Genomic DNA, 23,711 nt, shown 5'->3' with positions numbered 1-23,711 from the left:
AACATTTGCATATGCTGTCATCATTTTATTTCAGACAGTTTTACTTACCTTGTGTGTGCACAGTAATCTGTTTCATCACTAATTCCATATGTATTCCAGCATCTTTGTGGATCCTGGTCCTGGTTCTTCTGCTGTGGTTCTCAGGTTCCTGTGGATCCTGGGCCTGGTTCTTCTGCTGTGGTTCTCTGGTTCCTGTGGATCCTGGTCCTGGTTCTTCTGCTGTGGTTCTCAGGTTCCTGTGGATCCTGGGCCTGGTTCTTCTGCTGTGGTTCTCTGGTTCCTGTGGATCCTGGTCCTGGTTCTCCTGCTGTGGTTCTCTGGTTCCTGTGGATCCTGGTCCTGGTTCTCCTGCTGTGGTTCTCTGGCTTCATGAATCACTGCAGCTGATTGTCAGCCACCAACACTTTTTACTGATATTAGTCCTGTTATTATTATTCAGATATTAACTATTGTCATATTTTTCACTGTTACCATAATGTTAATCATTAGTCACATTCCTATTACCAGTAGTATAGTTGCTGTTATTATCTTGGCTGTTGTTTGTTATGCAGAAGTTATTTCAAAATTACAGTAATTATATATAATTGTATTATCAGAATCATCATGAGTAATATTGCTATTGCACTTTTAAGTAAAACATTGGAGAAATAAATACCTAGCTACATTTATGAGGGACCAATAAAAACAGAAGTTAGTTGTGTCCCACTGTGCCTGAGACAGTGTCAAGGTGCATGCAGGAGCAGCGAACATGGGACGCCATAACCAAGTGGCTGGCATAGTGTGCAGGAACATCTGCACTGAGTATGGGCTGGAAGTCCAACGTCAGAATGGAAGACACCTCCCAAAGTGGTAGAGAATGACTGAGCTAAGATCTTGTGGAACTAACAAAATGGTGATGGCTAACCAACCTGACATCGGACTGATTGATAGACAACAGAAGAAGGCAGTGGTCCCGAGTGACAGCAACATCAGGAAGAAGGAACATGAGAAGCTTGAAAAATACCAAGGGCTGAAAGAAGAGCTGGAAAAGATGTGAGGAGTAAAGGCAACAGTGGTGCCAGTGGTGATTGGAGCACTGGGGGCTGTGACCCACAAACTGGGAGAGTGGCTCCAGCAGATTCCAGGTACAACATCTGAGGTCTCTGTTTAGAAGAGCGCAATCACAGCAGCAGCTAAGATACTGAGCAGAACCCCAAATGACTGATATAGTTATAGTCAGATATAGTTTTGGGAGATGGGTAATTGAACAATACATTGTCATAGGAAAGGGAAAAACCTGAATCAATGTGTTGGGAAATAAATAAACCAGTATCTTACCAAAACTTATTAGCATGGGGACAGGACCAAAGTAAATGGCACAAATCTTCTGGGTCCATGTAACAAAATGAGCAGTACACATCAATGTCCTTTTTATATCTTTGTCAGAATACTTTGATGGGATAATAATGATGAATTATTCTAAAGGATATTTCCTTAACCTTATTAATAATCAAATACTGAGAAGGTAGGTGCCAGATTTTTTTCCAGTCCAGATCCTAAGCTGGTTATTCCAGCAGAAAACAACATTTGCTTTATTTTCCAAAATAAAGCGTGCATATCACGGTTATTAGTGGAAAAACAGGTCTGGCCGACAACAGAATCCAGCTTCAGTACAGACACTACAGAGTGTCTAAGAGGCACAATAAGCCCAGCGGTGGCTGCATCAAACCACTCCACCTTCACCGTCCACTGCACAGTTGTTGGGCAGTGTGGGCCGTGCCACCCGGAAGTGATGTTGTAGCCACAGAACTTGGGACAGTGAGATGACAGAAACCCAGAGGGCTTTCAAACAGAACCTACCTAACACTGACATTAAATGCAGCAGTGTGCAGCTATTGAAGCCACAGACATTTCAGTGAGGGAGGAGACACCATGAGTCCAGCTAGAAAACTGTTTCAGTGAACCACATATTCGGAGTTTCTGGATTCTTCAAGGTGGGAGGATTACATACATTTAGAATTAACAAATCAATGGAACTTTGGTCTGACAAGGATCATTAGTACTTTCAAATGTCTTAAATCAGGTCTAGATTGGATTCTTTTAATTCGGAAATTCAATTTATAAACAGCAATTATGACATTTACAAAAAAAGACACATTCATTGCATACATTCTCCAAGCTAAATCTTAAACTTCAAAAATTCACTGGAAGGGTAGAAAGAATTCATTATATGTCTGAAGGGGATGTTCAGCTTCATTTGTAACAGCCAGCCGCCGCCATTTTGAACGATGTTGGAGCTTCCGTCCCCGCGAGAGGAGGAAGACGGAGCAATCGAGCAGAGCGGCTGATTTGCAGTCTACGGGCAGGCTGTGGCAGGCAGGCAGGCCAGAGCCATCGCTGGCTCGACTCGACTCGTTTGGACTAGCTGGGCTAACTTTAGCTACATGTGCTGAGGTCGAGGGGAAACTGATCTCCGCTGCAACGATGCCGTCAGTAACTTTACCGCCGAAAGAGAACGCTCTTTTCAAGAGGATTTTGGTGAGTCTCCCGTCAAAGAGCTGCATATCGATATCTGCCCTTAAAACAGACAACCGATCAGTCGAAAGGTTCACTCTGAATGTCTGTATAGCTCTCCGGCTAATAGCGGTTAGCTTCCATGTTAGCTTCGGTCTGTTAGCAAAATGGCTTCATTGAATGGGTTAGCTAACGGTAGCACGGCCCTGTCGTGCGTTGTTATAGTGCAATAATGCCCAAATGGTCGTTTGAGACGTTGTTGTTATTCGGACTGATTGTAATATAAATACAGTGCTGATAAAAAATACCTGCACCCGGTCTAAATACCTGCACCTAATGAGACCTCGTCGCTTGTTTAATACAACAACCGATAGGCTAATGCTATGCTAGGCTCCACCATGGTAACTCGCTAGTCCATGAAACTGTCATGTTTGCTGTTCAGCTAGCACCTCAAGCCACTTTTATAGCTACATGTTTTGGCACGTGTTTGTTGTTAGCGGAATGCATAGCAGTTGTCTTAACCGTAACATAACTGTACGATTGATCTGTGTCCGTCAATGTTAGCCGGCTCAATCTACTGGCTAGACAATTGACGTTACCGTTAGCTGGCCGGCTAACGTTAGCTAGTTTATATTAGATATCATGGTTTAGCAGACCTTACGTGATTGTCAGCCCTAATCTGGCTCTGTGGGACCTCGGCCTGCACACACTGCCGTCAATGGTCTAGGTTAGATTAGGTCAAACTGGTAGGTCGTTGAAAAACGTGTGGAAGTAAGGGAAGGACCTGAGTGACTGTGTCAGCAAATCTGAAGCAGCTTCAGGCCTGCAGCTAGATACCCACCCATCATTCACCCATCCATCCATCCATCCCTCTCCTCCATATTTGAGCCCTAGCACAGTTTGATACAGGCCAGAGGAATGGTCGATCAGGTGTAGATGAAGTCAGTAATGACAGTAACTGAGCTGTGTGTGAATCCAGTGAAGTCTGCTGCTCGTTAAATCTTCCTCTTCTGCCATGCTTACTGGTTGCACTGTGTGTTGTTATACATCATCCCTGCATGCACATCTGGCTCAGTGCCTTCCAGGAACTGTGTGGACTATAGCAGTAAGATGTTAGATGGCCATAGTTATTTTAAAAGGCATGCTGTGAGTTAGTGGGTGTTTTATCAGCACATTGGCAGAAAGCTGCCATTCAGTGGCTCCACCTCTGGCAGGACAAACAGACGTGTGACCTGCACCTGATCTTGAAAACTTGGATCTTGTGTTTGCTGCATGCCTCTGAGGGGGTATTGCTTTTCCTTGAATTGTTGTCAGCCTACTCTGATGAATGTGGTTTATTGAATTTGTGGAGTTTTTCTGATCTGAAAACAAAAAAAGCTTGAATTATGGTAAATATCAGCAAACATGGAGCAGAATTTGTGCAATTAATACAGTTAAATCAATTGATTAATAATAGCGGAGTTTAAGAATTGGAAGACAATAATACAGAACAACTCAATTACGTTTTAAACTTGATATAAAATTGTTAACCTCTGCTCATCACTGTTACTTCAAGTTAGGCATTAGACTACAGTTGAACCTGCTGTAACATGAGTATCTACAATTAGTAGATTACTGCACAGAGGGCATTTATGAGATTTTAATGCACAAACCTTTTCCAGTTAACTGGTCAGTTGTTGACTCTTGTTCCTAGAAGAAGGTGACTGAAAGCATTTTGTGGAATTTGTTGTGAGTGCTAAAAAAGCAGACTAAACCGACGGTTGTTTGCTTAACGTTTCTGCAGTGGGGGCATGTTTGAAACAGTTTTCTTTCTGCCCGTAGTTAGGAGCGGGCCACACCCCTCTTTATGTTTGCCTTCCCAGACTGACTGCCCAAATGCATTATTAGAAGTTGGCAGGTATCCAATGTCTGCATGGCACTGGAGATGCATGAGGTTGGAGTTGGGTATCCATTTTGTTCCTTGAGGCTAAGGGGTTGCACTTTTCCTTACTGTTAATCTAACGTTAAATTGGACCCGTGCACCATTAATCTCATTAAAATCTTGATTTAATCAATACTCCACTGCAGTCTTGTTCCTAGATGGAAACGTTCCTGCTGTATTTGAATTTGCAAGGCAATGAATTGTAGCCAAACGTGCTGATAATTGTTTCCTAATCTGCTTCAACAAATAATGAAACTGTATTACAGACAGAAGGATCGAGTCAAAAACACACCTGATGTCTGTTTGGCAGTCATAGAGACAACTGAGAAAACTCCCAACTCAAAGGAGTGTAAACTGTTATGTGTAGTGCCTGGGCATGTGATGAGCCTTCAGATTCATGGATACTGGACTCCCAGGTATCTTCATATAATTTCACTGATACGTGTAACAGCACATCCACACCAAGGGGAGCCCCACTGCTCAACACGCTCTGGGACAGATTCAGTTGAGCGGAACTGAGTAGAGTGTATAATGGGTGGTATTTGATGTATAGAACAATATAGGAACCAGGGCGTTTAGGTCACACTGTTTAGTATGGCTACAAAAAAATCTCTTTTTCTGGTCATGGATGCCCTAATTTGGCTGAACACAATTTTAGTTGAACTGCCCTCTAAGGTAGGCTGACTGACACCTCAGGACTGAATGAAAAGTTGTAGTACAACTTTTACATCATCATAATCTTCACTTATCCTTTACTAATGTGAACACTTGCAGTCTTCCTCGTCTCTCCCATCGTTCCAGCATGGTTGGTGCCTGGAATACACTTTGAAGTGTTTTCCTTGAGTCTAACGTGTGCACTGCTTGCAGCAACCCCTGCATCTGAGAGCACCCGCTCTGACAGACTCCCTCTGTAACTCTGGCCGAGTTATTTTGGGTGAGACAGAGAACATGCTGGATAAGCACAGCTGCTGCTGTTAATGTTGCTAAATTTACATTAAATGTGCACTACAGTATGTGAATTATACCTGCATAATACATGTGACTTTTTGAAGTGACACTAGCCATAGTAATTGCTGACAGCATTGTCTCGTGTTTTCTGTGTTAAATTGTGTTAATGCTAAATGGTGTCACAATGATGAAGACATTGGTGTGACATTGTAATAGAGCTGCTGTTTATTACAATAAATGTCTAAAATGCACTTCTTTGCTATACACCCTTAGGGTACTTTCACAACAGTAATATCTGAAACTGCCTCAGAGATAATAAATCAGATTTTTATGGAAGCAAAGATGTTCGAAACGATGCATCACAAGCTCATCCAATATTGTATCCGGTCCACTCAAGGCAATCACTTCATGAACTTTTGGTTACTCATGTTGTGTTTTATCTTTTCTTTTACTTTAATTTTCCAGTCGTGAAAAAGCAAAAGCTTGTGCAGAAAGCAGGAGCTTAGTATTTGCTAATGGGTATTGTTATTAAAGACTATATACATGGCGTTCACTGAAGTACTTAACTAGAGCAAGCATTTTCACTTGTTCATTCATTAGTTTTGATGTAATAGTACCTCGTAGTTTTGACTGTGTAAATGTGGTGTCGATAAATTAAATAGCTACTACCAGTTGGGCTGTGTGGTGACGTATAATGTAATTGTACTATTGATATGAGTATCACGGCTGGCTGTGTGTGTGTGTGTGTGTGTAAATCTCTTAATGTGTGTACAGTTACTCACCTTGAGCCCCTCACACCTGTGAACAGATGGACTCCTACACATTTACAACTGTTTTGCACCAGTATGCATCATTTTGTGTGCCATTGTCCTTTATGGAAATCCATCAGAGTACAGTCTGTAGACGAAAGCAGGTCCTGACAGGACAGGAGCCTGTTCCTTCTGTCCTCTTATGGTGCAGTCCCACATTTATAATTTCATAGCTGGCCATGGCAGCCGTATTCGATGTTGACATCATGTCTTTTCACCATTAGTGACGTTGGCGGTGGGACAACAAACTGCCATCTGCCAGCTTAACTCTTCCCATCTCTTTCACTCACACAATCTCTGCTGACATTCAGTGATCAGCTTAAAATGAGAAGTGGCATACGGTTGATTGTGCAACAGCAGGGCTAAATATAACTTTAGGTCAAAATGCTGGTAATTCCTTTAAGGTTTAATACTTTGTGTGTCTGAGTAAAAGGTCTGTTTCAATATTTAATCTGCGGTGTGTTCAGAAGGTTGATAAAGGTTAATATGGACAGTCTTTACATTGCCTTGGAAAGTTGTGCTAGTGCAATAATATTTGCTGGTGGACCTAAGCTGCTGACTTACAGGACTTTATTATTCCTTGTTCACTTAAAGTATTTTAATGTAAATTGTAGAATGCTCTTACATTCAGTACAGGTCCAGCTGAGGTTGACATCCTGCTTCCAGATGTCATTTTGTAGTTCATCAGTATGGATCACAAAACGCTGATTTTCATAGTCTGTTGAGATGGTTGTCATGAGTCGTCAAGGCTGTAAACTCTAGGTTCAGTGTTATTCCTCTTCTCTGTTATCTGGTTCTGTGTAATGTGAATTTCTCTCTCCTTCCTTTTGACAGCGATGTTACGAACACAAGCAGTACAGAAATGGACTCAAGTTCTGCAAACAAATCCTGTCCAACCCCAAGTTTGCAGAGCATGGAGGTAAGCAGCGCACATGTCATGAGTATCCTGTACAGATTAAAAGGTGCATGAAGAAATTCTCCTCATGGGTACTATACAGTGTTTGGCTAACTGTCTGCTGTACTATTGTTTCCCTCCAGAGACCCTGGCGATGAAGGGCTTGACTCTGAACTGTCTGGGGAAGAAGGAGGAAGCCTACGACCTGGTGAGACGAGGCCTTCGCAATGATCTCAGGAGCCACGTCTGTATCCTGACTCATGACATGCGGCACACACAAGAGTCTGTGTGTTAGATAGTGAAGGAGTTACTCTCTGGGTTAAGCTGTTGTCTTTTTAGACCTTCAGCTGGAGTTTCTTTTGTAAATGTGGGTGTCTGAGGCCCTGGGACCTTTAGATCTGACACGTTGTGCCTTTTTGTGGAGTAGAGTCAGCACATCCTCTCTCTGGGACTCCTTGGCCAGAGTGAAATCTGTGCACATTTCCAGCTGATAACTGCTATCACAGCCTAAGCCCTAAAGTCAAAATATCTGTGAGCAGAAACTATACTGTTATCTTGTGCAGCTTCACAAGCCAGAAACTGGCCTTCTCTCTGTGTGTATCTATGCAGCTCATTTACATCGTTTTTTTAGTAGCAGCTTCACAATGAATCATAATTTTTCATTAATATTTCGTAATTTCCTTTAGGTCATTTAGATTATTTTTAACAAAGCGATAACCAATGTTTCTGTGTGGTTAAATGTACTCCTATCTCTCATCTTGCTCTGTATTTCTCATAATGCTGTGTTTTCTCTGACTCAATACATTGTTGTTGTTGTACATTTAAGTTACTCAAAACTAGAGCGAAAACAATTTGTTGGATGGTCATTTAGTTGATTGACTGAAAATGATCGCAGATAATTTGATATATCAAATAACCATTTTAGTATAACCTTCTATGTTCTCAGTTTTTACTGCCTTTCTTTTGTATTACCATAAATTATGGTTTGATTTTAGACTCAGCTCAGACAAAACAAGCTAATTTGTGACCTCAACTTGAGCTCAGGGGAAGTGTGATGGACATCTCATTATTTTATTCATTAATTTCTGACCTTTTTATTAGGGGTGGCAAAAAATAGTTATTCAAATGAAAATTTCAACATTTACCTCTTACAAAGTTCAGTTGATTCACAAATATGACACAACAAAACAGGTGGAACTCTGCAGCACGGCAGAATCTACAGTGGACACAGTAAAGTTATCTCATAATTCTGCTTCAAAACAGACAGCAGATGAAACATTTCTTGATTTAATGACTAAATGATCATCTTTGCGAGGCAACCATGAAGTACATTGTCAGCTTTCTCTGTTGTCAGTCAGAAACTAACAGGGTGCCACCGTTTGAGACTCCTCTCTTCATTGCTGAAAATATAACAGTACAGCACTCCCCCAATTATGGTATTCACATACATGCTATCGAAGGAATAAATGAGTTCATTAATGCTGTTAACTTGCTAGAATGAAAAGGCTGCTGATGGTTGATCTTAATTCTGGGTTATGTTTCATATTGTATTTCAGTGGACCAAGGGCACCTGTGAATAGTTTGGGAAAGAGAATGTTGGAGTAAGAGCATGGAATTAGCCCCCCCTTTTCTATTCATTCAGTCAAGAAGCGCATTTGTATCGAATCGACTCCATCAAATTGGGCATCCAAGAGTCTAGATTGAATCATGATAGTCCCAGAGATTCACACTTGTACTTTTTGTAGACTATACAATTAACCAATAAACTAATTGTTGTAGCCAATTGAGCAGTGAAATTTAGCTTAAATATTCATTCAGACAACAATCACAACAATAGCTCTGTGTGCTGTTATCTTTCATCAAGCACTGCAGGATGCCACTTCAAGAAGAAAAGGGCTGTGTGATAAGTCATTTGGCTCCAGTAGACATACCGTCTTGGTGCACCTCTCTATACCCTTGATAACATCAGACTCTGTGGAGGAGACTGTCCTTTGTTCCTTAACTCCATGTGTGTCCCAGGCTGGCATGTATATGGCCTCCTGCAGCGCTCAGATAAGAAGTACGATGAGGCCATCAAGTGTTACCGCAACGCTCTGAAGTGGGACAAGGACAATCTGCAGATCCTTCGAGACCTGTCTCTGCTGCAGATCCAGATGAGAGACCTGGAGGGCTACAGGGTGAGGTCCGACAGGCGAACTGTGGATGGATGGTTTCTATTTTGTTAAATAATTATTCTGAGATACATTTTGGATCAGAGCACAAAGTTGGCCGTAGAACAGCATGCAGTACAGTCCTGTCGTGAGACATGGATTAAAGAAATACAGTTGCACTCAAAATTATTCAACCCCCATTGCAATTAGGTGTATTAGCAAAATTTGCAAACTTTCAGCTGTGTTCAACGAGCAGCTCAAATAAGAACAATTGAAATAGCTCAACACAACTAATATTACAGGTGGTTTCTCCAAATTTAACTCAATATACCACTTTTAATGACAGTTTGTGTCAAAATTATTCAACCCCTTCTTGACAAGCATCTTTAGATAGTAAAGCACCCTTTTGTTGTTATGACCTGCTGCAAACGTGATGCATAACCAGACACCAGGTTCTGACAGCGTTCCTGAGGAGTCTTAGCTCATTCCTCATGGGTAATAGCCTTCAGCTTTCTAATATTCTTGGGACACTGCCTGGGATTTAGATGGTTCTCTAGAGAGAGGTATGAAATGGTGAGATGAAAGTCTGGTTGAAAAGATTAAATATGGATGAGAGAATGAAACCAAAGGGCTCTGAATCTGAGTGTAATTTGTCTAGTGTTGAGTCTTTTTTCTTGTTTTTCTCTCTGCCACCTAGCAACAACCTGGTGTCAATGTCTTGAATTAACATTTCTCTTTTCTACTTTGTACTGCCAACCATTTTTCCTTTCCTCCCAGTTTACCCTCTCAGCTGCACATGACATTATGAATTCTTTGGGCCTATGAGTGAACATATAGAGGACATAAGCTAAGCTCAGCGTTTCTTCATCCTCTTAGTTCTGATGTTCAGCATGACTGTGTTTCAACATTTTCTCCTGTAGGAGACACGGTACCAACTGTTACAACTGCGTCCAGCGCAGCGGGCCTCCTGGATTGGCTACGCCATTGCCTATCACCTCCTAGAAGACTACGAGATGGCAGCAAAGATCATTGAGGAGTTCAGGAAAACACAACAGGTTAATTGTCCTTTTAATCTGTCCTTTTCATCCTTCATACATGTGGAGAGAACAGAGACACTTATGTAACAGCAAGCCATGAACAAAGTATATTCTGTATCGCAGATGGTGTCCGACACTCTGCGTTGTGAGATCAGTAAAAAGATGATTCACTCTTATTGTCATATAGTAGGGGCGGCTGTGGCTCAGTGGTAGAGTGGGTCATCCCTCAATCAGAAGGTCGGGGGTTCGATCCCCAGCTCCGATGGGTCAACATGTCAAAGTGTCCTTGGGCAAGACTGAACCCCAACTTGCTCCTGAAGCAGCTTCACTGTGTGAAAGAATAGTCTCCTCCAACTTCTCCTGAATGAATGATGTGTGAATGAGGATGTGATGTAGTTGAAATGACTAGAAAGGCGCTATACCATTTAGTAGGTGTGTGACTTGCTGATTGATGTACCTGAGTTAGAGTGCATGCATTTGAGGCCAGGTTGAGGTTAGTAAATAACAGTGGAGGTCTGTTTCCTGTCTTTGTGCCACACTTTGGAAGTACAACAACAAGACACCACATAGACACCAACAATGATGAACAGCACAGAAACAGCAGTCCACCTAGCTTCTGCAGTAGCTTTCCATTGTTGCATGTAGGGGTGACCCCAAGTGTTTGACCAACTGCCAGTCTCACAGCCTCAGCAGCGTGAAAACATGCTTTATAACGTAGGATCATTTCATTCGGGCTCTGTGGGGGTTCAGAATGATGTCTGATTTTACATAGATCTGTACCAGATGTCATCCCCAGACTACCACAACATCAACAGGGAAAATGATACAGAGCAACTACTCTACCTTTTGTTGATATCATAGCTACCAAAAACACTGCTCCTTCAAAGCGATCTCAAGCGCCTCCAGCTGTGCATCTTGCAGAGGAGCACCCATGTCCACCAAAAACCGCTTTGCTGGATACAGGCAATGTGTCTGTCAGTCAGCATTTTAATTGGTTGCCTCTTTTGTTTGGTGTGGAAAAAGTGGTCATTGTTGCAAAAGAGAAAATGGCTCAATGGAAAAAAAAAAATAAGGAAGACTTGATGAATCAGTTTCAGCTATGAATATTCTAAGTTGGGAACTCTACTAGTTGCTTGTAGAAAATGCTGATTTCACTAACACCTCTTTGTTTCTTCAGACGTCTCCAGACAAAGTGGACTATGAATACAGTGAGCTGCTGCTGTACCAGAACCAGGTTCTGAGGGAAGCAGGTCTGTACAAGGAGGCCCTGGAGCATCTGTCCAACTATGAGAAGCAGATCTGTGACAAGCTGGCTGTGGAGGAGACACGAGGTGGGTCACTGTGCTTTTTTATTTGCAATGAAAATGAATGAATGCAATGAAAAGACTTGAAACTGTTGCTTGCAGACAGACAGCAAATGTTTGTTTACTGTGATACCAGAGCTCTCCCCTCATGTTTCTACAGGAGAGTTACTGTTGAATTTGGAGCGTCTGGACGAGGCAACAGAAGTCTACCGCCGGCTGCAGGAGAGGAACCCAGAGAACTGGTCCTATTACCACGGCCTGGAAAATGCCCTCAAACCAAGTATGACGCATTATGCTTTCTATTTGAAACATAAGCACCATCATCACAGACTATTATATCCACAGCCATTGTCACATTTGTCAACTCTACTGAATTTGAGGTTTTTTGTCTCCAGGTAGTGTAGAGGAAAGACACAAGATCTATGAAGAAGCTTGGGAGAAGTTTCCCAAAGGACTGGTTCCTCGCAGACTGCCCCTCAACTTCCTCTCTGGTGTGGCCAATGATACTTCTCCCTCCAATTAAAATAGCTCTGTTTTACTCCACTTTTGATTGTAATCATCTTCTGATGATGAATGATTTTAATTGTGTGATAGAAGTAAAGTTTTTGCGATCTTTTCTAACTCACTGTATTTCTCTGTAGGTGAGAAGTTCAGAGAGTGTCTCGACAGCTATCTAAGAATGAACTTCAGTAAAGGCTGTCCACCTGTCTTCACCACTCTCAAATCACTGTACAACGACAAAGAAAAGGTGACGCCAATGCTGCTGGACATGTCAGATGATTGATCCAAATCACTGCACTTAAAACCTGCTTACATAATGCACTGAAGGAACAGAGGTCAATCTGAGGGAAAGTTACTTTGCAAGTCATTCCCTCACAGATCCATAACTCGTAGTGCAGAGGAGAAAATGTATTGTGTCTTCTTTGTTTTTGCAGGTGGTAATAATAGAGGAGTTGGTTGTCGGCTATGAAACCTCATTAAAAAGCTGTAGAATGTTCAACCAGAATGGTGAGTAGAACATTTCTAAATCAAGATGATCATACAGGCCTAGATTAGTCATTTTGTAGAGCAAGGCCACTTTGGCCTTTGATGAATAAAAATGTATTGGGGCATTGCAGCCAAAATGTGGGGCACCTACGGCAAAACCAATGGTGCATTAACAATAAGTGATATTACACTGTTTAAAGACAAAACAGTATACAAGAGTTAGGGTATCTAAACACATTGATTAATATAATTATAGATAACAAACATTCATCAGAATATAAATATTAATCCATGAAATAAGTAATCCAATTAAATTGCATTATAATGTGTCTAAACATTAGAAATGACAGATATGAATACATATATGATATCTAATCAGCTGTTGCAGAAAATGAGTCAAATATAGCAGTCTACTCAGATGAAGTTGTGACATAACATGCTGCATTATTGAAATGGTCTCATTCCTGGTTGCCAGTGTTTCTGTCACCCGGAGCATTTTGCTGCTCTCAGCCCAGTTAATTTAGCAAAATTCTTCATTACAGCAGCAAATAACCTGTTCTGCTCATGCACTGACAGCTCTCTCCTTCTTTTAGCAACTTTGTCACTAATTCCATAGTTGTTTACACATTATTCAGCAGCTAGCTGCATTTTGGCTTCTTTCCCTCCCCCTCTTGCTCTCTTGCTTGGTATTATTTACCGTGTCAGCGGCAAGGCCCCTTGGATCACCCAGCCATAAACAAAATCCCAGTAAACCATAAGCAGACTTATGCAGAATGTTTGACTGATTGTGCTTAACACAAACGTAATTATTGTTAGCTTGTGGGTTCGTTGTTAATAGCATAATTATGTTAACGTGGGAGAAATGTCCTACTACTGTTAATGTCCAGTGTGGTAACGGAGACACTGGGAATGTGAGTTTGTTTATTTGCTGCATCAGATGCAGTTTTAAATGAGTAAATCCACAGCTTTCTTCTATGAGCACAATGGCCAGTTGAACAGGGCATGCCATATTGGCTGTGTTGGTAGTTAATTTTAGAAAGGGCATTACAGCTACACTCCGGGGCATGCTGTAAATATTTGCTAAATTTAAACGCTGTAATACTTAAAACCGATTGTTTTGTAGAGAACTGCAGAAAATGTCTTATTTTGTAGATGCACAGTTGCGGTCAGTGCTGCCGTTGGCAACAAGTCATTGTGTTTCCTGTGACTGCCCACCAGTTGAATTGTAATAAGACACAGCAGTAGGAATTCTTTGGTTTGCATTAGTACTAATGAAATCTAGCTGCGATACAGCTGTGTGAAGCGAGCAGTATATGCTGATATAGATAATCAATGCAGGCCTGGAATGAAATCATTTTTAGGGAAAGGCCACTATGGCCTTTGATAAATACAACTTTATTGGGGCAAAGCCAATGGTGCATTATCAATAAGTGATATTACACTGTATGAAGACAAAACAGTTAGGATTCAATGTTAAAAACATTATGGACATTATGAGTATGGATATGCAAAGAAACATGGAAGACATTTCATAGTATTTATTTACAATGTGTAGAAAAAGGTAAATATCAATGATTTCTGAATTTAGCAGTTAGCATTGGTTTCCCCCCCTCTCTTTTTCTCTTGCTCAGTATACCTTATGTCTAGCTACATCTCTGCCTACTTTATGATAATGGTACATACTAAATGTAGTTTATTCACTGTTTGAGGCAAGGTTCAGTGAATTAGAAGTGAGACTCTGCATAATGGATCACCCAGTCCTAAGCAATATCCCAGTTAACTTTAAACACACGTTCATTACTGCTTGCACTGTGCAGTGTTTAGCTGCTTGTGCTTATCACGTAACTATAACTGTTGTTAGCTGTTAATGTTACACATGCATTTGTGGGAATGGGAGCAAACATGCTACTGTTGATTTCTAACGTGATGATGGATTGGGGGGGGAAATGTGAGCTTGTTTATTTTCTGCATAGCATGTTTTGAATGAGGAAAGGTGCAACGTCTTGGGCAGTGGCCAGTTCACAACAGGGCATGCCAAACTGGCCGTGTTAGTAGTTAATTTTAGAGTCAGCATTACAGCCACACTCCGGTGCATCCACAGCACCGGCTGTGGTATTATGCCTGCCCTGACACCAAACTACAAGCTGCATAGTTTCCTTTGACTCCCTAGTCCTCATTTGAATCCAGTGCAGGAATGACTCCACCACTAACGATGCAGAATAGTAAGAGAGTTCAATAAGAGTTTATGCAACTTAAATACATTAAAGGGACGTTGCAGAAAAATGCAGGTTTAACTTCAACAGTGTTTTTTGTTTACCACCCTGAAGATGTAAACTTACAGAATCTCCTCACACTGTCACAGATGACGGTAAGGAGGAACCACCGACCACGTTGCTCTGGGTACAGTACTTCCTGGCACAGCACTACGACATGATCGGCCAACAGACTCTATCTCTAGAGTATATCAATGCAGCCATTGAGAGCACGCCTACGCTCATTGAACTCTTCCTTATCAAAGCCAAGATTTTCAAGGTACCATATGATATGTACCATATATATTTGTACGTGTGTTGACTGTTGTAACTGAGGGGCTAAGTATTGCCATGGTGATGTCTTGACTGTTGTGTTGACCTCTATCCTCCTGCAGCATGCTGGAAACATTAAAGAAGCTGCTCAGTGGATGGATGAGGCTCAGGCTCTGGACACTGCTGACAGATTTATCAACTCCAAATGTGCCAAGTACATGCTGAAGGCTGGCATGATCAAAGAGGCTGAGGAAATGTGCTCCAAGTTCACACGGGTAAGAAAAACTGTGTGAGTTTGAAATGTCATGACATAATTATGGTTGTATTTCTTATGAAGTCCATCTATGAGGAACTAGTACAACCTGGAGATCCCATGTAGTCCTATCCCACAACCTGTAATAGCGATGGGTGGGATTCTTTATCCACACATGATTCACTTTTGACAGATTCACAGAGAATTAAGAACCCACAAGAATTTCTATAATGACAGAGCAAGCTCATTTATAGTATATATTATTATAAGTAAAAGGAGCTTTAGTGTTCATGTTTGTGCTGTGTGTGTACATTTTAATATAACTGGTGTCTGTCAGTGTGTGTGTATGAGAGCAGGACAGGGAGGCTGAGAGGAGTGAATCATAATAGAAACTCATGTCACCTGCAGTTTAGTGTCCACTAAACTGTTAGTTAGCTAAAGTAATGAATTGACTTATGTTTCAAACTGACTTGAAAACATTTAAAACTAATTGTAATAAATTAAACTAAAAGGGTGTGTGTGAGATTCATATTTATCTTCAATAAGAGAGTGTCACACATACACCACTTTATATGTACACCATCTTAAACAATGGCTCAAGGTGCATCAGACCTGTAGGTGTGTCTTCTATTTTAATTGTCACTTGTAATGTTTCTGTCTTTTGTTGTTAGAGACTACACATGTAAATTAGCATTCTTGCTAAGTCCGGCATGTTTACATCTAATGTTTTTATACTGCTGTTCATCAACTTGCGTTGTCCCTATCAAATAAGCAAATAAAATAAATATGTATTCACAATGTAAATACAGTTGATATGATGTAGTGTTTCAGTGGTAAATGTGCATCAGAATGTTTGAATGAAATCTTTTTTGGTTCTCCTCTAGCTCATAGTATAATTTAACTTGTTTTCTTCTTTTTAATTATATTTAACAGTTTTAAGTATAGATGCGTACTTAGTTCTGTATTTTGAAAATTGTGAAATGCAACAAAAACCTGTGCCTCTGTAATCTAACTGTAAATTAAAGGCTGCTTAATGTTTTCCTCCTGTCTAATTGTCAGGACACTGATCTCTTGGTGCATTATAATTTGCTACCATACCTGCAACTGTTTTCACAGACAGGGTGAACCTAAACAGTCGTAGTGTCGATATAATTCTGAACATGAATAATAGTAACAGATGTACAGTAACACTAAATGACTACTCGACTAATGTGTTTGCTGCAGTTGGCATGATGATTAAGCATGTCTCTGTTTTGCCCTTTAGTTTGCTCATGCATGTTTCTGTGTTCTTTTCATGCTGCGCTTGTCCAGGAGGGAGCATCAGCGGTGGAGAACCTCAACGAGATGCAATGTATGTGGTTCCAGACTGAGTGTGCACTCGCCTACAAGAGCATGAACAAATTTGGGGAGGCTCTCAAGAAGTGCCATGAGATTGAAAGGGTGAGCCCTTATTAAGAAAGATTGGACTTTCATGAATGGGTCAAAGCCTTCAGTTTGTGTTCACATCCTCCTCTTTCTCCCTTGTCACTTTCATCAGCATTTTGTGGAGATCACAGATGACCAGTTTGATTTCCACACCTACTGCATGAGGAAGATGACGCTGCGCTCCTACGTGGACCTTCTGAAACTAGAGGACGTGCTCCGAATGCATCCCTTTTACTACAAGGCTGCCATTACAGCCATCCAGATATACCTGAGCCTCCATGACAACCCCCTGACCGATGACAACAAAGAGTTGCAGGCTGACACTGGTGAGGACCACCAAGTGAGACTGTGTCTGTGTGGAGGATGAAACTGGCATATGTCTAAAATGCTCTCCCGGGCAAAGACAAAGAGTGTGTGTGAACATTTTATTATTTAACGGCCTGCTCTTTCCACTGCTCTCTTCTTTAGCTAACCTCTCAGACAAAGAGCTGAAGAAACTGAGGAATAAGCAGCGGAGAGCCCAGAAGAAGGCTCAACTGGAGGAAGAGAAGAAGAATGCAGAGAAGGAGAAGCAGCTTAAGAACCAGAAGAAGAAGAAGGAGGACGACGATGAGGAGATTGGAGGGCCCAAGGAGGAGCTCATTCCTGACAAACTGGTCAAGGTTAGAGAGAGAAACATGAAGAATCAGAAAAGCTTTACAGTTCTTCACAAGATGGTGGAAATCATTCCTGGACTTGGCTCACACTGGTTAGGTGACGTTAAGGTTATGTTGACGGTTTGTCTTTGGTGTCCCTTCTTCGTGTTTCCAGGTAGAAAATCCACTGGAAGAAGCTGTCAAGTTCCTGATGCCTCTCAAACACCTGGTCAAGGACAGAATAGACACACATCTGCTGGCCTTTGAGATCTACTTCAGGAAAGGTTGGTGAGCATGCTAATTTAAATCATACGTCACCAGCTTTTCTTTAGTTTTCACTATATTGATGAAATCTGTCTTCACTTTTCAGAAAAATACCTGTTGATGCTGCAGTCGGTGAAGAGAGCATTGGCCATTGACCCAGACCACCCATGGTTACACCAGTGTCTAGTTCGCTTCTTTAAAGGAGGTGCGACAATGGGCTCCTCATAGAATACCCACCACCTCTTCTCTCCCTTTTCCCTCTTCTTTTTTTCTTCTCTTTGTGCTCCACATTTCTCCAATCAACAATCATGCTCTCCTCCCTTCTTTCAGTGTCAGAAAGCAAGGAGCTGCCGGAGGGGGTCAGGACGGTGCTGAAGCACGAGATCACCCGGCTGTTCGGAGATAGCAATGCTAAGAGCTTCAACCAGGCCTACCTCACCAAGCACTCGAACTCCATACCGCACCGACTAGCTGGTGGGCTTCTGTCACACTCACTCACACACAATTCCAGTTTGACTGTTGAATTCTCAGAACATGTGCACCTTTTACAGATCTCTTCTGCATCCTTCTCCTTGCGGTGTCCAGCATGCCTGTTGCGTTGATGAGACTTTTAGTCTTAGGAATTGTGAACCCTTCCACAGCCGGCAGCTGCGGGTTGTGTGCTGTATCTCACGTACTGCACTGTACACAATCATAGTGTTATGCATTACACAGATACTAGGGCGGCTGTGGCTCAGAGGTAGAGCAGGTCGTTCTTCAATCAGAAGATCTGTGGTTCGATCCCAGGCACGGTATACCCAGTATACCCAATACCCAGCCGCTAAAAACAGTACTGTATCTCACTATATCCAATTTTCTTTGTACCGACTTCAATGATGGTTTAATTAGAGCCGTATGTGCTCCCATTCCCTAAAGGCTAAGTCGGCGGTCCATCCCTCTCATACGCTGCATCTTTCATGATGGCAGAACAAGAGACATGGCTTAATGTACAAGCGCTTTAGCAGACCGTCCATGGCTTGTTGACAAAGCAGACTCGCAGAATGAAATCTGGTTTCCCATGCAGTACAAACGAGCTAGCATGTCAGGTCAGCGAATGACAATAAAATTCCCTCATGCAAAGGTTGAACACTTTTTTCAGTTTGACGAGGCAGTTAAGGGCTATGATATGTTTGATTTGGCTTTAGCTGGTTAGCTAACTTACTAATGCATTGCTGTCGATGATTTTGTCTTACTGGAAAATGCCATCAGTGGAGCACAGACCTCGGCCACGGAGGTGCATTAAGTCATTTGTATTCCGTTTGTTTGTGCTCTATTATTGTGAGGTGCCAAACTTGCAATTTGTGATTTATGTTTAGTACTTTCATGCTCAACAAAATCATTGTTAATGCGTTAAGTGTTTTCTACTAGAAAGCTATTTATTCTGGAAAATAAGGTCTTGTAATTACAATGTGTTGCAGGACTACCAATGAAACCTGTGGATTTAATTGATTAAGGTGATTATTAAGTGAGTGAGATCTGGTTGAAAATGTTAAGTTAACTATCAAAAAATCACCAACTCAAGTATATGGGACATGGGATTGCTGCATACAGCTGCAAAGCATTAATAACACTATGACCTTGATCTAATTGTTTACTAAATCCAATTATTAATGTTCTAAATGTACAAATTCATTGTCAAAAACGAATGTATAAAAAAGCAAACAGGTGAGAAAACACTTAACAGCACATACTCTATACATTTATTGAACACAAAAATAGTAAACATACAGTTACAGCTTGTAAGTTGATTGAAGTCTGTCACGTCATGGTGAAGAAGTTTATTAGCCTGCACACTGCAGCAGGGAGCGTAAACACACTGACCACAAATGCCTTAAAAGATCTTCTTTGCGGAGGTCTGCACTCTGCTGAGTCTGTTTTCTAGTCTTCTTTTAGGTCAAATTAGAATTAAAAATGACAACTAATGAGAACAGGCTGTCTGGAAACTAGTTTACACTCCACATGTTTTGTCATCTGATGCATTCAGGTACTTTTCTTGATGCTTTAGGTCATCTCAGTATGGGTATTGAGATATTTCGGCAGGTATTGTATCAAAGTCATTGGTTAGTATAGTCACAATACCTAACCAGTCATCTTTGGATGATTCCATGTAGACTTCTGTTTCCTACAAGGTGCAGTAGTGGTCAAACACACACCTCCTCTTTCAAGGGTTTTTCTTGATTTTTTTTTTTTTTTTTTTTTTTTTTTTATATTTTCTACATTGTAGATTATAAATAAATATTGAAGACATCAAAACTAGGAAGGAACACGAATGGAATTATCTAGTGAACAAAAAAACAAACCAGAATATGTTGTGTATATATATATGTCAGGAACCAAAAACCTCCAATTTGGATTCATCAAACCACAGTACAGATGTCCTCTAGTCTAATGTCCAGTCCTAGTCTTTCTTCTTCTCGTTGTTCTTCCTCGGTAGTTTCTTGAGGCCTGATTCATGCGGTCTCCTCTGGAACAGCTGATGTTGAGATGCGGCTGCTCCTTAAACCCTGAATAATTTATGTGGGCTCTGATCTGGGGTTCTGTTAATTTGGGGTTTCTGATGCTGGTTACAGTAATGGATCTGTCCTGTGCAGCAGAGGTAACACCTTTCCTGGGGCTGTCCTCATGAGAGCCAGTTTCATCATACCGTTTGATGGTTTTCCAACTGCACTTGGATAAATGTTCTGGATTGACTGACCTTCATGCCTTTAAGTAATGATAAGCTGTTGTTTCTCTTTACTTAGTTGAGTGGTTCTTGCCTTAATATCAATTAGGATAGTAGTCAAATAGGGCTGTTCACTGTGTACAACTGTGTACCAACCCTATCTGTGCACAACACAACTGATGGTCTCAGTTACATTAGGAAGGCAAGAAATTCTACAAATTTACTCCTGACAAGGGACACTTCTTAACTGAAGACCTTTCTAGGTGACTACCTCATGAAGCTGATTGAGAGAATACCAAGAGTGAGCAAAGCCGTTATTAAAGCAAAAGGAATCTGAAATATAAAACATTCTGTTTGGTTTAATACACAAGTCTGTGTTCCCTCCTAGTTCTGAAATCTTCAATAATAATCTACATTGTAGAAAATAAAGAAAAACATTGAATGAGTGTGTGTGTGTGTGTGTCATTCTCTGCTCATTAGCGCACCTTCACACAACACTAAAATCACTCTCTCAGCACTTGTATTTTATGCATTACTGAAAATGTCACTCACCTTTTTCGGTCCTCTTCTCCTCCTCAGCTGCTAAGATGATGGTGTATCTAGACTCTTCAACAGAAACGAAGGCAGCAGAGTTGGCCACTGCACTGGATGAGTCCCTCGACAACAGAACCATACAGGTGGGTATTCACGCTGACAGAGCCTGTGAATATATACCGTCAGTGGCTCACTTACTGTCTTGGCGTAGGTTCTGTCATACATCAGAAGGTATTAATTGAGTTTTAAGAAATAAAATCATTTATATTTTTGCCATCCCTTTCCCTCCACCAGATCTGCACGGAGGTCCTGGAGTGTCTTCGGAGCACCGTCCTGGGCGACTGTAAGGAACGTGCAGAGTCATACCGCGCAGAGTGTTACAAGCTTTACCCTTACACATTAGCTTTCACACCTCCCGGGTATGAGGAGAACACCAAGATTGCCAACGGAGATGTATCCACGGAAACGGAGGAGCTAGGCAATGAGATGTGAGCACAACAGAACAACAGCGGATAAGAAAAGGAATTGGGCTGAGCACGGAGCCTTGTGGTACGCCTGGCAGCCATTTTGTAGAGCCAGACACGGGAAGCGAAAATGGATGTTTCGTTCCTTGGCTCAACTTAATCGGGTCTGACCTGGCATGGCTTGGCTCTCTCCCTCATGATGAAAATCAGGACTGTGCGTGCGTGCGTGTGTGTGTGTGTGTGTGTGTGTGCGTGCGTGTGTGTTTGGCAGCATGTGTGCGGTTGTGTATATTTGTGGGAGGGTGTGGGGGTGGGGGATATCAGAATGGCCATTTTACTTTTTTAAAAGCTGACAACCATGCAGAATATGGAAAAACAAGTTCTTGGCAGACTGTTGGAGGAACCGTGATGGACTGACACAGACTTTCGGTTTCCTCCCAAGGTGATCCACAACGGTGACAGCAGCCACTTGAGTTTGACTCGGTGCCGCTCTGACACACGCCTATCACATACTGTGTTGCCCTTATTTTAAAAACCTAATTTAAATGAAAATAGGACCGAGCTGTCAGTTGGGGGCAGGAGACTGAGCTGAGTGGATCTGATCCTTGGCAGATCTGTAGGAAGCTAAAGCAGAAAGAGTTTCTGAGGACCTGAAGGAGACATTGAGGACATTCGGCAACCACAGGTGTGTCTGTATCTGCTGTAACGCTCCGGTAAACCACTGATCTACACAAGGCAGCGCAGAGTGTGAGGAAGGCCGGGTCACTTCACGTGCAAACAGTTCTTTGGTCAAACTGTGCTTCCCTCACTGTCTCTGGTTAAACTGGGGTATATGTAATCCTCTGTCATTATGGAGCACCCTGTAGCACAGATTAAAAACTGTAGAGGTCGTGTGTTTTGCTCCATTTCAAATACACTGCTACTCTTAAGGTTTTCACATAGTTCTGTGAGAGTTGGATAGATCAAAGCAATACCATAGACAGCTTTCTGCCCATAATGGATCAATGAAACTTCTGGTTGATGATGATGGTTCCTAGATCTGGTTGAAGTTGTTCCCCTGGGAGAGTCACTTGTGTTGTTTCTTTTGTCACATTAGAAATGGTTTGATCTTCATGTACACAGGGACAAGCCTGTAGTACTTCCTCCTTCAGAGGTCTCTACTCCGCCAATGAACATGGCTCCTCTAAAGGCGAGAGTTCAGCATCCAGGCCCGTTGCCCAGGGTGACAGAGTAAAATGTATGAACACCTGGAATTTGTTTTATTTTTTCTGCTATCCCTTTTTTTTCCAATAATCTATTTTCTTCCCCTTTTCCTCTAATTTGGGTTCTAATGTGAAAGATGAAATCTGAGATGGCGATGTATGATATCTCTGGATTTTTGTATTAAAACCAAATGAAAGAAAAAGATTTGAGTGTTTGCATGTGTATCTGTATGTCACTGTTAAGTGTTAATGTGCTGCTGCTGCTGGTGTGGATCACTTCAGACTAAGAATAAGTTTAACAACTGTAATAACTGAAATGCTTGACGATCCACTCTAACACACACCTGTCAGACTTTTTCATAGTTGAATGAAAACCATATTGTGTAAAACAGGTGGAACACCAATCTCTGCTGCCCTGACAGTGACGTGAGACGTGAGCTGGATGAGAAGAACTCCTGTAGTGGTCCCAGTCCCCAGGTTCTGGGTGGATGTAGTGAAGTTTAGAACATGCTGCAGTCAAATTACATCATTCCTTGACTTCTGTGACGTTTGGAGATCTTTTGTGTGGACTGTAACATATCCCCACTTTACCTGAAAGACTGTTTTAGATGTCTTCTATGGCTGGAGAGTTTTAAATTCTCTTGAGACAAAGCGGGGGTCACCTCTAATCTGTCCATTTGAACGAAGAGCATCAACTCTTGACTTGTCAGATATGTTCTCTCTTTATTTATTATCAACGGGCTCCTCTGTCATGAGGTTGGCACCGCTGCTATGTGGAGTCTGAAGGGAAAATAAGATGATCTAAACCAAAAGGTATGAGTGACACCTGACAGGAGATCAGTGGGACAGCAGGAGACAGGTACTGCAACAGAACCGGGGGGGGGGGGGCAGATGTTTGACGGACAGGGTGGATCAGGAAGCTGCCACTGACCATCATGAATGTGGGTGATAAAAGATTACTAGGAGTGAGTCAGCATGTAGGTGTTGGATCTGTGATGATTAAAGTGGTCTAACAGCAGACCCGGATGCTTTCTGTACCTTCTGGTTTAGAACAGTTTACCAGGAGAACAAGGCCACGTGTTAAACACTGCTCGTCAATTGATCATCTCCACCCTCAGCCTCCACCACCATCACGCTGTCCACTGAAGCGCCTCCTCAGTCACG

General features: G+C 41.8%; 1 protein-coding gene across 1 annotated transcript; it reads left to right on the top strand.

Moving 5' to 3' along the window:
- The first annotated feature begins 2,374 nt into the window (after nucleotides 1-2,374).
- LOC139225693 (N-alpha-acetyltransferase 15, NatA auxiliary subunit-like) lies at nucleotides 2,375-22,752 on the top strand. The gene is made up of 20 exons (XM_070856524.1): nucleotides 2,375-2,517; nucleotides 7,006-7,090; nucleotides 7,210-7,314; nucleotides 9,086-9,243; nucleotides 10,137-10,271; nucleotides 11,431-11,584; nucleotides 11,718-11,837; nucleotides 11,953-12,048; nucleotides 12,199-12,305; nucleotides 12,493-12,565; nucleotides 14,907-15,076; nucleotides 15,192-15,344; nucleotides 16,634-16,762; nucleotides 16,860-17,073; nucleotides 17,216-17,409; nucleotides 17,558-17,666; nucleotides 17,753-17,851; nucleotides 17,977-18,120; nucleotides 20,927-21,024; nucleotides 21,176-22,752. Exons 1-20 carry the CDS (start codon nucleotides 2,464-2,466, stop codon nucleotides 21,371-21,373), a joined length of 2,595 nt encoding a protein of 864 aa, XP_070712625.1. The 5' UTR covers nucleotides 2,375-2,463; the 3' UTR covers nucleotides 21,374-22,752.
- Nucleotides 22,753-23,711: the final 959 nt, after the last annotated feature.

Source organism: Pempheris klunzingeri, chromosome 3, assembly GCF_042242105.1.
Source record: "Pempheris klunzingeri isolate RE-2024b chromosome 3, fPemKlu1.hap1, whole genome shotgun sequence".
Lineage (NCBI taxonomy): Eukaryota > Metazoa > Chordata > Actinopteri > Acropomatiformes > Pempheridae > Pempheris > Pempheris klunzingeri.
Note: the sequence above shows the minus strand (reverse complement) of the source record. Positions and strands in the feature narration are given on the sequence as shown.

What these genes read in the sequence shown, in the direction of transcription:
- LOC139225693 (XM_070856524.1), top strand. Translation starts at nt 2,464, where the DNA reads ATGCCGTCAGTAACTTTACCGCCGAAAGAGAACGCTCTTTTCAAGAGG. An exon ending in TGAGATCTACTTCAGGAAAG is followed by an intron (nt 17,667 to 17,752) that starts GTTGGTGAGCAT and finishes TTCACTTTTCAG; the next exon opens with AAAAATACCTGTTGATGCTG. An exon ending in AGTTCGCTTCTTTAAAGGAG is followed by an intron (nt 17,852 to 17,976) that starts GTGCGACAATGG and finishes CCCTTCTTTCAG; the next exon opens with TGTCAGAAAGCAAGGAGCTG.